This window comes from Dromiciops gliroides, chromosome 6 (genome assembly GCF_019393635.1).
Source record: "Dromiciops gliroides isolate mDroGli1 chromosome 6, mDroGli1.pri, whole genome shotgun sequence".
Taxonomy (NCBI): Eukaryota; Metazoa; Chordata; class Mammalia; order Microbiotheria; family Microbiotheriidae; genus Dromiciops; species Dromiciops gliroides.
Window position 1 is genome coordinate 122263579 of NC_057866.1, and position 13738 is coordinate 122277316.

At 41.6% G+C, this 13738-nt stretch overlaps 2 protein-coding genes across 4 annotated transcripts; both read left to right on the forward strand.

Annotated features, from left to right (window-relative positions):
• Positions 1–774: 774 nt before the first annotated feature.
• On the forward strand, positions 775–6867 carry SLC10A4 (solute carrier family 10 member 4). Of its 2 annotated transcripts, none has more exons than XM_043971628.1 (3): positions 775–1461; positions 2184–2394; positions 5838–6867. In XM_043971628.1, the coding sequence occupies exons 1-3, from the start codon at positions 803–805 to the stop codon at positions 6351–6353; spliced, it is 1386 nt and encodes a 461-aa protein (XP_043827563.1). In that variant the 5' UTR covers positions 775–802; the 3' UTR covers positions 6354–6867. The 2 variants fall into 2 exon arrangements, with proteins under 2 accessions (XP_043827563.1, XP_043827564.1); XM_043971629.1 differs by having other exon boundaries at positions 2253–2394.
• Positions 6868–7613: 746 nt separating this feature from the next.
• On the forward strand, positions 7614–10161 carry ZAR1 (zygote arrest 1). 2 transcript variants are annotated; one of them, XM_043969470.1, is made up of 5 exons: positions 7614–8255; positions 8304–8513; positions 9366–9458; positions 9561–9635; positions 10007–10161. In XM_043969470.1, exons 1-5 carry the CDS (start codon positions 7614–7616, stop codon positions 10148–10150), a joined length of 1164 nt encoding a protein of 387 aa, XP_043825405.1. In that variant the 3' UTR covers positions 10151–10161. The 2 variants fall into 2 exon arrangements, with proteins under 2 accessions (XP_043825405.1, XP_043825404.1); XM_043969469.1 differs by having other exon boundaries at positions 7614–8513.
• Positions 10162–13738: the final 3577 nt, after the last annotated feature.

The following is a 13738-nucleotide window of genomic DNA, read 5'->3' on the forward strand; positions in this document are numbered from 1 at the left end:
TGGTTAAGTGACATACCCATTTGCAGTTCACAGACATGACCCTATGACACATCTGTAGCAATGTTGTAGATTGTTCGAACAGCATTAAATTCTATCTGTTTTTATAGGGAGAAACTACCATCAAACATCATCATCAAAATAAAATGGGCTCACAGAAACGCCCAACCAATCTCTCCCTCCCCCCTTCCATGTTGTCTTTGTTCAGCCTCAGGTCACATTCTAACTGAACCACTTAATGGTGATTAAAGGGAGGAGCCAGTACTGCCCCTAGGGACAGGGACATAGAAGTAAGAGACAGTGAAAGTCTGGGAGCTTTGCTCTCAAATAGGATTCAACTCCATGATTATTCAAGGAAGCTTTGCCCTCCCAAGCACAGTGGCAGGAGGATTCATGCTTACAACCACAAGGAGTAAGAAAGGGTTCCCTTAGAGGCAGAGAATCTCCGGAATCCTGGGTCTGCTGTCAGCTGGGAGGTCTGTGCCTATCGGTGGCTGTATGGACCAAGGACTGCAGGGTGCTCCAGTGTGTAGTTTGACCGCAGCAAAGAAGAAAGGTGTTGGGAAAGGCAGTCGGGGGTGGGGAATACAGCCAGTGCACCAGAGAGTGCATCTCACTCTTCGGGGAACACTCCTCAATCCCAATGTCTCCTCGGTACCTGCTGCTCCCTTCTTGGCTGCCTTGAGAGTTCGGATGTGTTACAGACAACCTGCAGCTCAGCACACAACCTTCAGGAGTCAGAAAGGCATCAGCGGCAAAAGCAGGACATAGATCAACCCATCCTATCCATCAGGAATTCTCAGTCATGGATCGCAAAGACAATGAGACTCTGCTGTTATTGCCTTTCCCAGAGCTGGATAACTACACCCAGATAATCAACGTGAGCAGCTTCAGCCCAAGCCCTGGCCTTAACTTCAGTCCTAGCATCATCACGGACCCCAGCCTCAGCCCCAATTTTAGCTCTAGCATTATCCCTGACCCCAGCTCCAGTCCGAACCACATCCCTAGCCCCAGTCACATCTCTAGCTCCAGTCTCATCCCTAGCCCCAGTCTCAGCTCCAGTCTCAATCCGACCCCTACCACCTGGGAGTCAAAGATCAGCAGTAGCCCACAAGGTTTTGCCCACCTCCCACAGGATTGGGGTTCCCAAGATAATCCATTCTGGGACACCCCTTTGAACCACGGACTGAATGTATTTGTGGGAGTGGCATTGTGTATTACCATGCTGGGTTTGGGCTGCACTGTGGAGGTGAATCACATAGGGGCTCACATCCGCAGGCCCATTGGGGTGCTGCTAGCACTCATCTGTCAGTTTGTCTTCATGCCCCTGTTGGCCTTCCTTCTGGCCCTCATCTTCTCTCTGGATGAAGTGGAGGCTGTAGCAGTATTATTATGCGGCTGCTGTCCAGGTGGAAACCTTTCTAATCTTATGTCTCTGCTGGTGAATGGCGACATGAACCTCAGGTATGAGCTTCAGTTATCCCTACTCTAGGTCGATTCTCCAACCCAATTAGCCACACAGCAAGGTGAGAAAAATAAAGGGGTTTGTGAAAAAGAACACAGGATGGGTTAAAAGTAGAGAAAGGATTTAATGTGAGCTTTTCAATTAAAGAGAAGCATCAGTGGATAGATTAGAAAAAAGGGTTGTAGTTGTTAAGGTGGGAGTGAAGACAAGGAAATACATTAGTTGTGATCTTCCAATTCTTCAATGAGTTTAAGAGCTTGGATTACTTTGTAATTTAGGGGTATCAGGAATGAGATTTAGTCCCTTTGTGTAGCTGAACCACACAGAATATCTGTTGAATTCAATTCAAATATTTATTCAGGGAAAAAGAAAAAACAAGAAATGTATCAAAAAAAAAATCCAACTACTAGAGATCCTTGCCCTTCTAATTAACTAGATCCAACCCAGATCAACAAATTACGTAAACATCTTTGGCAAAGAAAGGCAAAGGACAGTGGTAGAACATAATCCTTAACATCTCTTTTACCTGGTTTCATTAGGAGTGTGGGTCCTATACCTCTTTTATCACTCGAATATGTTAATTTCTCCCTGCAGCTCTCCTCACATGCTTAGGGGGACCCCTCCCCAGACTTTTCCGTCTTACCGTTTCCCTTCTATACAGAAACTGGTTGGTGGGTCTGTGCTAACTAGATGTTTATTGTGTTCACTTCCATTTCTACAGTATTATCATGACTATTTCTTCTACTCTTCTGGCTTTGCTGTTGATGCCCCTGTGCCTATGGATTTATAGTCGGGCCTGGATCAATACAACTCTGGTGCAGTTATTACCACTGGGAGCAGTGACCCTGACCCTCTGCAGCACCCTGATTCCTATTGGTGTAGGTGTCTTCATCCGATACAAATATACACGAATTGCTGACTATGTCCTTAAGGTATGGTCCTGACTCTGCTCCCAAACTTAGTCTAGTTTATAAAAGCCTTAGATATGTCACTTCTCTGACCCTTAACTGGATTGAATTGGGGGAAGAATCTACTTCACAGGCTACAAGGAAGGAGCTACTATTTCTTTACATAGTTCGTATAGCAGAAGATCACCTCCACCTCAGAGTAAGGATTGAAGCTTGCTAGAATTATCACTATATCAAGTTTTGCTGACATGAATATTACATGGCACAAGCAGAAGGAATGAAACAGAAATAGTTGGAAAAAAAATAAGAAAATGTAGTGGACAGCAAAAATACTTTCCTCTAACAATAAAAGCTGATCTAATAAAACTATACAAATAGGATTTGTAGGAAACTTTAGGAAAAATTTACTGTGTTTTGTAAAGCTCACAAAAATTGTCCTCAAGAATATCATCTAAACATAGCTTATTGAAAAAAAAATCAAATTAGTTCCAATGTTTTTCAGCTTATAAAACATTTAACATTTTTAAAAAAACAAACCTGGACATTAAAAACACTTAAAAGAATAGAAATGATGACTTAGCAAATATCACGACACAAAAACAAAATATGTTGTGTGTGAACACAAAATAAAATTTTATTCTTGAAATATATCTTATGCCATAATCTTGGCTGTTCCTTCTTGAACAAATAAAATCTTGCATTATTTTTGGCTCTTACTGTAGTTAAAGTTTTTAATACCTTAGAGAAAGGAAAAAATGTAAAAATTCCAAAAAATGTATTCCTTGAACAACAAAAAAAAACAAAGACACAATCTATTAAGTATAAATAATAATCACCAATGGTAGCATCTTACTTTTCTCTGTGGGAGAGCTATTGAACCAGCCTTTTCAATAAATAAACAAGGTTTTCTGTACCAATATTTAGTCCAATCAACAAAAACAGTCAATGTGTTAAACAAAATCAAAGGCAAAATACCTTGATTTAAAGCAACTGAATGGAAAATTCTATGATAAAGTTTCCGTTATAGAACATCTGAGAATAGTTCATTTGTTTTTCTTTATCATCAGCAATGTCTTTTTTTCCTAGGTTCTATTATTATATAGAAGACCTAAATTTATTAACAGCAAAATAATTATGTCTTCTCTTGGCACCTATACTCAACTTAAAAATGTTATGAAGAAATATATGGCGTTAAATATGTTTTCTATCTAATTTTTAAAGTATCAAATGGTTGTTTCCTCCAAAATTTAATTGACAAAAGTCAAATTGGCAGTTTGCATGCTAAAAACAGAATAATTTTAATCACTTAAAAATAAATGAATATATTTGAGATTATTGTGAAGACGGAGATGTATACTGCATAGTGGAAAGGATGGTTTGGACTTGGGGGGTCAGGAGACATGGGTCTGAATCTCACTTGATACATTTAGTAGCTAGCTATATGACACATCTCTTAATTTCCCAGAGATCTAGATTCCTCTCCTCTAAAACAGGGGTAATATTTTCAACTAGCTACAATGTTGGAGGACTACTTTGAGGAAATACTTCTCAAACCTTAAAGTCACTTTGCTTTGGCAAACATGGTCTCCCTGTCCAACCTAATGGGAACTGCCCTTTAAAGTACTTTGCAAACTTCAAAAAATGATAATTAAACATGAGTGAGTTTTGGGGGATCAGATCTGTGATTTCATCCCTGTAAGGGAATCCAGGTGAGGTAGCTCCCTCTACCAGACAGAAATCAGTCTGAGGCAGTACTTGAACCTCCAGGTCTTCCTCACACTGAGGCCAACTCTTGATCCACTATGGCAGAGCTGATTCTCAAATTTCCTTAAATGTGAGTTATTTTAGGAAAATGTAATGTTAAGATATTTAATAATACCATCAGATACCTATAAAACTTTAAAATGAGCATCAAGTCTCAGTAATACCTCAAAGGATTAAAGTATTTGAAAGGTAAAGACAAACTCTACAATTCAATGTTTCAAGGTGAACAAAAGTGATTTCCTTTGTACTAATTTTCCATCTGTACTGACAATTCAAATGGAACAATGTTTTTTCATATTTTAAACTATAAGAATCATCTGATCGTTTAGTATCTACCTATTTCTTATTTGAAAGCATGTTAAACATATTTTTAGAATCCTCCAATGTTGAGATCTGATTCAAAAGTCACTGGCTAAAATATATATATATATATATTACAATTAGTTTAAAAATATTATTAAGGATATGCTAATCCCATGTACGAAACTCTTCATAAATATCTAGGAACCTGATGCATCATCAAAGGTATTGTCTAAAATCTTACAATTCATAAAAACAGATTGTACCAAAAGGATCCCCCCCCAACTCTCACCATGCAGTCTATTTTACTTGAATGAGTTAAAAGTATCTGGCAAGATACCAAGATGACAGTGTTCTGTAACACAGAAAAACATATTTAGTGCCAGCTGCAATGTATAAACAAGCTACCTATTATGATGATGATACATCATGGGAAGCTGTTTTAGAGTCTAACAGATACGTAAGAATTCATAGAATAAAGAAACATTCAATTTAACTTTGTAAAAGAACTACATCTATGTTCAACATTAGCATATTTACATTCTTGTTATCACAAAATCTAAGATATGTCATGTTTCAATATTATGAAAAATCCTTTGGAATGTGAAATACAATGCCAAGTGTTAAAAATGTTGCCTGTTAAAAGGAATTTTAATATTTCATTCACTTAATCCCAGATATAGTACAAGACTAATTTTCATGCAGAAAAACATAATGTTCAGGAAGCCTTGTTATATTTTGCAGTGGTAAGACCACATCTGGAATTCTATGTTCAATTCTGGGTGCTACATTTTAAGACAGACAATGGAAATTTGTGAAATGAACTAGGAAACTACAGAAGAGGTGGTGTAGAATGTAGAAACTATGCCATATAAATAACAGTTGAAAAAAACCGAGGGATGTTTAGTCTGGAGAAGAAAGGAGGGGACACAGGATGACAGTCTCTACATATCTGAAGGCAGTTATATGGAAAAGGCTGTTTTGCTCCAAAGGGCAGAACAAAGACTAACTGGTGGAAACTACAGAAAGGAAAATTCAGTTCAACATAAAGAAAGAATTTACTAAAATATACCTCCATTAAATAGCCACAAACTGACTGGACACCTCTGACAATAGCTGACAATTCTAGAGTGCTTTGAAGTTTGCCAAGCAGTTTACAGGACTGTGGGGCAAGTATTCCCACTCCTATCTTTAGAGATGAGGAGTCAGCCTCGGAGAAGTTAGGTGATTACCCAGGATCACAAAGCTAACAAATAATCAGCAGCAGATCTGAATCCTGTCCTTCATTACCCTAAGTCCAACATTATTCATTTGCTATATATGCTACTTCCTATAATTCATTTATGGAATTTTCCTTCATTTTATCTGATTTTAAAAATGATTTATCCATTTTCTATTACTAGGTTTCCCTGTGGTCTCTGCTAGTAACTCTGGTGGTCCTTTTCATTATGACTGGCACTATGTTAGGACCTGAACTGTTGGCAAGTATTCCTGCAACTGTTTATGTTGTAGCAATTTTTATGCCTTTGGCTGGATATGTGTCAGGCTATGGCTTAGCTACCTTATTCCATCTTCCATCCAACTGCAAGAGGACTGTCTCTTTGGAAACAGGTAGTCAGAATGTACAACTCTGCACTGCTATTCTAAAACTAACCTTTCCTCCACAGCTCATAGGAAGTATGTACATGTTTCCTTTGCTTTATGCCCTTTTCCAGTCTGCAGAAGCAGGGATTTTTGTATTAGTATATAAAATGTATGGAAGGGAAATTGTGCATAAGCAAGATCCTCTGGATGAAGATGATACAGATATTTCTTATAAGAAACTGAAGGAAGAAGAAATGGCAGATACTTCATATGGCTCAGTTCAAGTAGATGAACATAATTCAATAATGATGGAGCCCACCCAGACCTCATTGTAGATTACATTTAATGTAGATCAACATGGGGGTTCCTACCCTTACCTCCTATTATGGTCTGTGGTATGCGTAGGCAGTATTAAATGGCTTCATTATAGCAGGATTCTTCTACACATAATCATAGTACTCTTTCCACTATAAAATGATCACAGCTTCACTAGTATCAGCTACAAACGTTTCTTCAAATTTAAAAACTTAAGTACACTCAATGTCATAACCTGTACATCAGATTACCAACTTAAAGTTAAAGTGAAGTGAATGTTCAGGTTTTTGCTGTTGCTGATTTAAATTATTCTTTTAAAATGGGGAAGCTATTAGAAACCAGGACCTATCAAACATAAAATATTGGTGCACTGTGAGTAAAAACAGGCTTTATTTCTAAGATCATAACCGAATCTCATGTATTCATTGTAAAAGAAATGTAGGATTTGTCTTGTACTTAGAGTTAAGCTCAATTAAATAGTGTAACAATGTCTATTCTGTTAAAACATATAACACTGAGAAATCAAGATATTAAAATGCCTATTATTACTTGAACTGATATTATTTATTCCTTCCCTGGGAGTGAAGTGGTTGCTAAACTAATAATGATAACAAATACATCATGCTACACATTTATCTATGGGCCATTCGGGTTTGGTTTTAAAATTTTACATTATAACACTCTCTAGAAGAATAAAAAATCCCATCCCTGAGGAATTCCCTCAAAGTCAAGGGATAGGGTGTTGAGGAAGAAAACAGGGTCGGGCCTCACTAAGTACCACCGACTTGCAACTAATCACAACCAGCCTTCCAAGAACAATATGGAAGTTCTTGGGACCTTCTCCCACGTGTTCCTTAGCCGGGGAACCCCAAACTAATTTAACTGAGAAGAGGTGCAGCCACCTAGACCTGACAGATAGGGAAGTGACCCCTTTCGCTGCCATTAAACCTTGGGTTCAAACCCAAGTCTCTATCGGCCACGGTTCCAGACGATCCAATCAATTACCCTAGAGCCCCGCCTGGGTCCCAAGGGGAGAGGGGAGAGGGAAGATGGGAGGAGGGGGGAGGGGGATGTGGCTTCCCCTCATGGAAGGCTTACCTGGGTTGCCCACCTTCAGGGATATCACTGACGCGGGCCTCGTTGAGGCCCGCGGCCGGACCAGGCCCGCTGACGAGGGGAGTGGGCGGGCGGCCCCGTTGTGCCTCGGCCCAGGCCCGGGCCGCCCCCGCAGAGCCGACTATTTAGGGAGTGGGCGGGAGGCCCGAGGCAGGGCTGAGCACATGGCGGCCCTGGGGGACGACGGACTGGACGGCTACATGTACCCGCCCTACAGCCCTTACTCTTACCCCTACGTGCCGGGCCCCAAGGGCAAAGGCTCGGGGGGCGGCGGCGGCGGCGGCAGCTGGCGGCCCCGGGCCACGGCCGCGGCGGCGGGGGCGGCGTCCGCCTTCTCGGGTTACGGGCAGCTGACGGCGGCCGAGTACTTCGACAGCTACCAGAGGGCGCAGCTCATGGCCATCCTGTCCCAGGTGAATCCGGGCTTGGTACCGCGGCTGCGTAAGGCCAACACCCGCGACGTGGGCGTGCAGGTGAACCCGCGCCAGGACGCCTCGGTGCAGTGCTCGCTCGGGCGCCGCACCCTGGTCCGCCGGGGCCGGGAGCCGGGGGCCCTCGTGCTGCCAACGGCCGCGTCCCCGCCGCTGCCCCCCGCTCTGGGCAGCCCCGCGACCGGCGCCCTGCGGCCCTCGCGCTTCCCGCGCACAGTCGCTGTCTATTCGCCCGTGGCCTCGCGCCGCCTCGCCACCTTCGTGGAGGAGACCGAGGCTGAGGCTGAGGCTGAGGCCGAGGCCGAGGGCGGAGGCCCCGAGGGGAAGGCCGCGGGGTACGAAGCTCGGCCCCCCGCGAGGGAGTCGCCCGAGGCGGTGGCGCGGCCGGAGCCCGAGCCCGAGCCCGAGTCCCAGCTCGGGGAGGGTGCGGCGCAGGCCCCGAGGCCCCAGCCCCAGGAGGGCGGCGGCGGCCCGGCACAGGCCGCAGTGCGAGCTACCTGGGAGGAGCAGCCTCCCCGGGCCGACGGCCTGAAAGACGGAGAGCCCGCAGAGGAGCCCGAGGAAGAGGAGGCCGAGGCCGAGGCCCTGCAGCCGCAGAGCCCGGAGGAGAGCAAGACGCGGCTGCGCTTCCAGGTGAGGGACGCGGGCTCCACGCGGGCCGGCACGCTGGCCTTCCCCTTACAGGCTCCCGCCCCCCACCCCGAGGGTGTTAGGCATGAAGGGTGACTGACCACACTCACTGTCCTCTCCGCCTTTGCTTCCACCCGCGCACTTTTAGTAGGCGCCTATGGTTTGTGGAGCAGCCCACCGCTCGGATTACTGGGGGTGGAATCAGAACCAATAACCAGGTTTCTGACCCCAGAAGGGAGAGTGACGAGGAGCAGGCTGCGGGAGAGAAGTAGGCTGGTCTGAAAATGCTGTTGCCTTAGTCGCCCTGATTTCTGCCTTTGGTAGAACTCGCCTGTTTGGTTAACAAGCTAGTTGCAATGAGTCTTGTAGCTTTCTTAGGGGAAAGAATGGAGGGGGGGGGGCAGCTAGGTGGCACCGGCCTTGGATTCAGGAGTACCTGAGTTCAAATCCGGCCTCAGACACTTAGCACTTACTACCTGTGTGACCCTGGGCAAGTCACTTAACTTTCATTGCCCTGAAAAAAAAAAGTGGAAAGAATGACAGCCTTTTGGTTACAGACTTGTATACTCTAGGAAAAAAATATCACCTTGCCTTTCAAGCTATCCCATTCTCATCCACCTTGAGCCCGTAAAACTATACTTTGTTTTCCCAGGTTAAATGATCAATGATTTCTTAATTTGTATGTTACAGGAAGTGGGTCTGTAGAAACATTTCATGTTTTCCTTTTCTTTGCCTTGTATAATTAACCTTCTAGTCCCAGAGTATAAAAAATTAGCCTTAGTTTTCATCACTCTCTGAAATATGAGAAAGAAGATACAGATATTATGTCTTATTTGCTCTAATATTGTTCTTTAGTTCTTAGAACAGAAATATGGCTATTATCACTGCAAAGACTGCAACATTCGATGGGAAAGTGCATACGTGTGGTGTGTGCAGGGTACCAATAAGGTAAGAAACATGATGCAACAGGTATCATATTTCTACCTTAGAGTGTAGAGGTTCTTGTGGGGAGGAGAGGGCACACTTACCTTAAAATCTCTCATGTATCAGGTCTACTTCAAGCAGTTTTGCAGAACTTGTCAGAAGTCTTACAACCCATACCGAGTGGAGGATATTGCCTGTCAGGTAAAAAGTCTTTCCTTGCTTTTGGCATCTTAAGTAGGGAAAGTAGCAGGTGTGATGAGTTATTTTCATAGTGCATTTCATTTTAAAGAGGCCAACTTGATACCTAATAGTCTTGGTTGTAGTTATGAAGGACATTGGATTAGAAGGCTTGGAGAATCTGGCTCATAACTTTATTTGGATACTAACTTGGTCAGAAAAAAGGATATTATAGAAAGGATTCTTGATTAGAAAGATGGCTTCTGAGGTCCCTTTCAAATCCTAGATTATGGGGTTATGAAGTTGGCTTCGATGCCAGATTCCCATCATTGAAGCCACATAATCCTCTGGTTCAGTTTTTGGTACATAGCACTATTTAAAATTTTTTTCCGCAGAGTTGTAAACAGACAAGGTGCTCCTGCCCAGTGAAACTTCGCCACGTGGATCCCAAAAGACCTCATCGTCAGGATTTGTGTGGGCGATGCAAAGGCAAACGCCTCTCCTGTGACAGCACCTTCAGCTTCAAATACATCATTTAAGTGAATGTAAATGTAGGGTACTTTCTGGAGACAAATGAGCTTCTTTTGCTTACCACCTTCCCTTCCCTCAATCAAAAGACAAATCAAAATAGTAGGAATGTTTGACAGAGCCTTTAAATAAAGGTATTGCAAAACAGTGTATTCATTGAAGTCTTAACTGTTTTTACTTTTTTTTTTTGGGGGGGTGAGGCAATTGGGGTTAAGTGACTTGCCCAAGGTCACACAGCTAGTAAGTGTTTAGTGTCTGAGGCCGCATTTGAACTCGGGTACTTCTGACTCCAGGGCCGGTGTTCTATCTACTGCGCCACCTAGCTGCCCCTACTTTTTTTACTTTTAAAATTTTCCATCCTAGAAAATGAGAATTGGATTGGGGGGGGGGGGGGGAGAAACCAAACCATGTAACTTTTATTGCAAGATGGATTCCAGAAATTGTCATCTTTTGTACAGAAATAAACTATCAGTGACAGTTACTTGAAGGAGCTCTAGAGATCAAGAAAATGTAGATCTAAAGGAAAAAACTAAAGCTATGTATTTAGTGTATGATTAAAGCTATGTAATAAGAATTGGCTTCTGGGTAAAGAAAAAAGCCAGCTTCTTCCTTTTCTCCAGATTTGTTCTGTTCTATATGGAAACATGAAATAGAAAAAGTTACCTAAAGTCACTTGGCTATGGTTAACATTAGCCAAACCATATCCCTTTGGAAACTAAGAAAAAAGTAATCCTGGCTGTACTTGATATTATGTGATCTAACTAGGTACCTTGAAGAAAATTCAAGTGTGCATCTTGCTTTTTAAATTTCATATTGACTTAAACATTCAGGGCAAAGGTATGAGGAGGTCTTGCTAAATTAGCTTCAGTGAAGTGTATTTTAAACTTACATATAATTGGGATAATTATAGTATTTCTATTTTTTAAATTCTCACATGAAGTAATTAACTAAAATGGAATATAGAAAATCAGAATAGAAAAGGTTTTATTAATCATAATTGAAAATCTAATAGTAGCCCAACACCATAGATGCCAAAACTTCTTTCCTCTGGCTGTTAACAACTTTGGAAATCAAAAGAACTTTGTTGTAATATAATCGAGTTCTTCTTTTAAGAAGACCATATGATAAAAATGAAATTTACAAAGTAGAAATTTAGTGGGTGAATATGACAAAAGGATTCTTTGCTTTACAAAAGTTCAGTTGTACATTTCATAGAAGATAGAACTTGATTTAGAGATGCTTTTACATAGTTTCAAAAAATGATATATAAAACAAGGAATGTCATTACCTTAACAAATTTTGATTAGTTGTATTAGAGTGACTTGAAGAGGGAGGAAATGTAGAAGCCAGATCCAAGTCTTGCTTAAAATTCAGTTTTTCTTTCTTTCTCTGGTTCCCAAATATAAATTACATATATTTTAAGCTGGAGCTACTGAATTTTTAAAACCTACTTGTCACAGAGGCAGGTGCTAGAAAACCTCGAATGAACAAATATTGAGGATTAAATGAGATTCAGAGTCATCCGAAGTGTCTTACTCTTTTGAATAAGACTTCTTATAATCAGATCAGAATTACTTTCTACATTCCCCTTTTCAATTAAACCTCCCCCAACAGATAAAACTCCCCCCAACAATTTATAAGATTAGACTGGCATGTAATCCCACTGGGCTCAAATGCTGACTTTTGTAATGTATGCTGGCCTAGGTTATTTTATAAAGGCTATGACATTGATCCCTGCTACATGAAGTATGTGAGGACAACTACTTCTTAATGTGTTTATACATGTCCAGATTTTCATCATAGAATTGAGATAGGCAGCTAAATGGCTCAGTGGATAGAGTGCTGGCCCTAGGGTCAGGAGGATCTGAGTTCAAATTCGGCCTCAGGCTGGGTGAATCCTGGGCAGGTTGCTTAATCCTGTTTGCCTCAGTTTCCTCATCTGTAAAATGAGCTAGAGAAGGAAATGGCAAGCTACTCCATCATCTTTGCCAAGAAAAACCCAAATGGAATCACGAAGAGTTGAACGTGACTGAATAACAGCGGCAGAATTGAGACATGGATGGGGAGGTCTTTTGTTTGTTTCTTAACCTAAAAAAACAGTTGTTAATTTTGCAGAAACTGTAAAGAGATGTTTTTAAGTAGAAAACATAACTAAAGGTGGCTTAATTTTATGCTTCTAAACAATTGCTGCAACAGAAGGCAGAAGTTATAATTATAAATTCTTTTTATTTTAAATATAACCCTCACACTGATACACTTATTTAATAACTTGGTTTTGCTATGGCTACTTTTCAAAGAATAATTCCTTAGAGTTGTTGATTTCCAATAAAGATTTTAGACCACAGAATCCATGAATAATAGGGGCAAATTTTAAGCTACCCTCTCTGCTGGGGCCAGAATGACCACTTGTACTTGTATCAAAAATCTTCAATGATCCCCCATTCTCTACGTAAAGTTCAAACTCGAGATCTCTCTGTCCTCAGACCTGCAAAAGGGCTCTCACTCATATGGTTCCATGTTGCTAATGCTTGTTATTCAATTTAAATGATTTCATTTCCTTAAGTCCTTTAAAGCCCAAATCCAAAGAAAACCTCATGAAGTCTTTCCTGATATCTGTTGCCTCATAGGTTTTTGTGGGACAAAGCTCTTGCAGACTGTAAAATGTTATATCAATGTCAATTCTTCCCTCTCAGCACGTGTGTGTGTGTGTGTGTGTGTGTGTGTGTGTGTGTGTGTGTGGTTTACTTCTAATGTACTTGAGTAATATTGCAGGCCTAACTATGTTGATAGGGTTTTATTCCTTTACTAGAATTAGTTCCTGGAGGGCAGGGATGATCACATCTAGACTATAGCCCATAGTAGGCACTTAACTAATGTTTGCAGCATCTTAACTATGTAAAATGAAATTTGTTTAGTCTGTTTTATGGACGTAAACTGGACAAAAGATTTTCATGCAACCTAAATCAGATGCACAAAATTAGTTCTTTGGTTTAAAGGAGAAAACAATGCAGAACAATGGTTTAAACAGGAGCCAAGTAAGACTGTTTAGGGATTAATATTTAGCAGTAAGCTTTTTGTAATGTGATATAGTGCTTTGTAATGTGATATAATGGGTGCTTTATATCCCTCCCCCCCCCCCCCCCGGGCAATGAGGGTTAGGTGACTTGCCCAGGGTCACACAGCTAGTGTCATGTGTTTGAGGGCAGATTTGAACTCAGGTCCTTCTGAATCCAGGGCTGGTAATTTATCCAGTATGCCACCTAGCTGCCCCCACTTTATATCTTCTTAATTTAACTGAATGACCCAGGGGAGAAACCTAAAAGGAAAACCTGATAAGAAAATCTTTCCTGGATACTGAGTTTTAAGTTCTTTTTTTTTTTTTGTATGAGGAAAAGCTGGATTTTAAATGCCATACTGGCCATATGACTCTGGGCAAGCAGCCAGCTCTCAGTGTGCCAAGCCCCCTAAGATTCTCACTGATGGCTAGTGTTGTTAGCAGGAGTGTTCTAAAACCCACAACATCACAGGCTGCTGAGTTTCTTCACTGAGTAGGGGTCTGTTGCTAGATTTGGTATTTTGATTCTGCAGTCATTTCACTG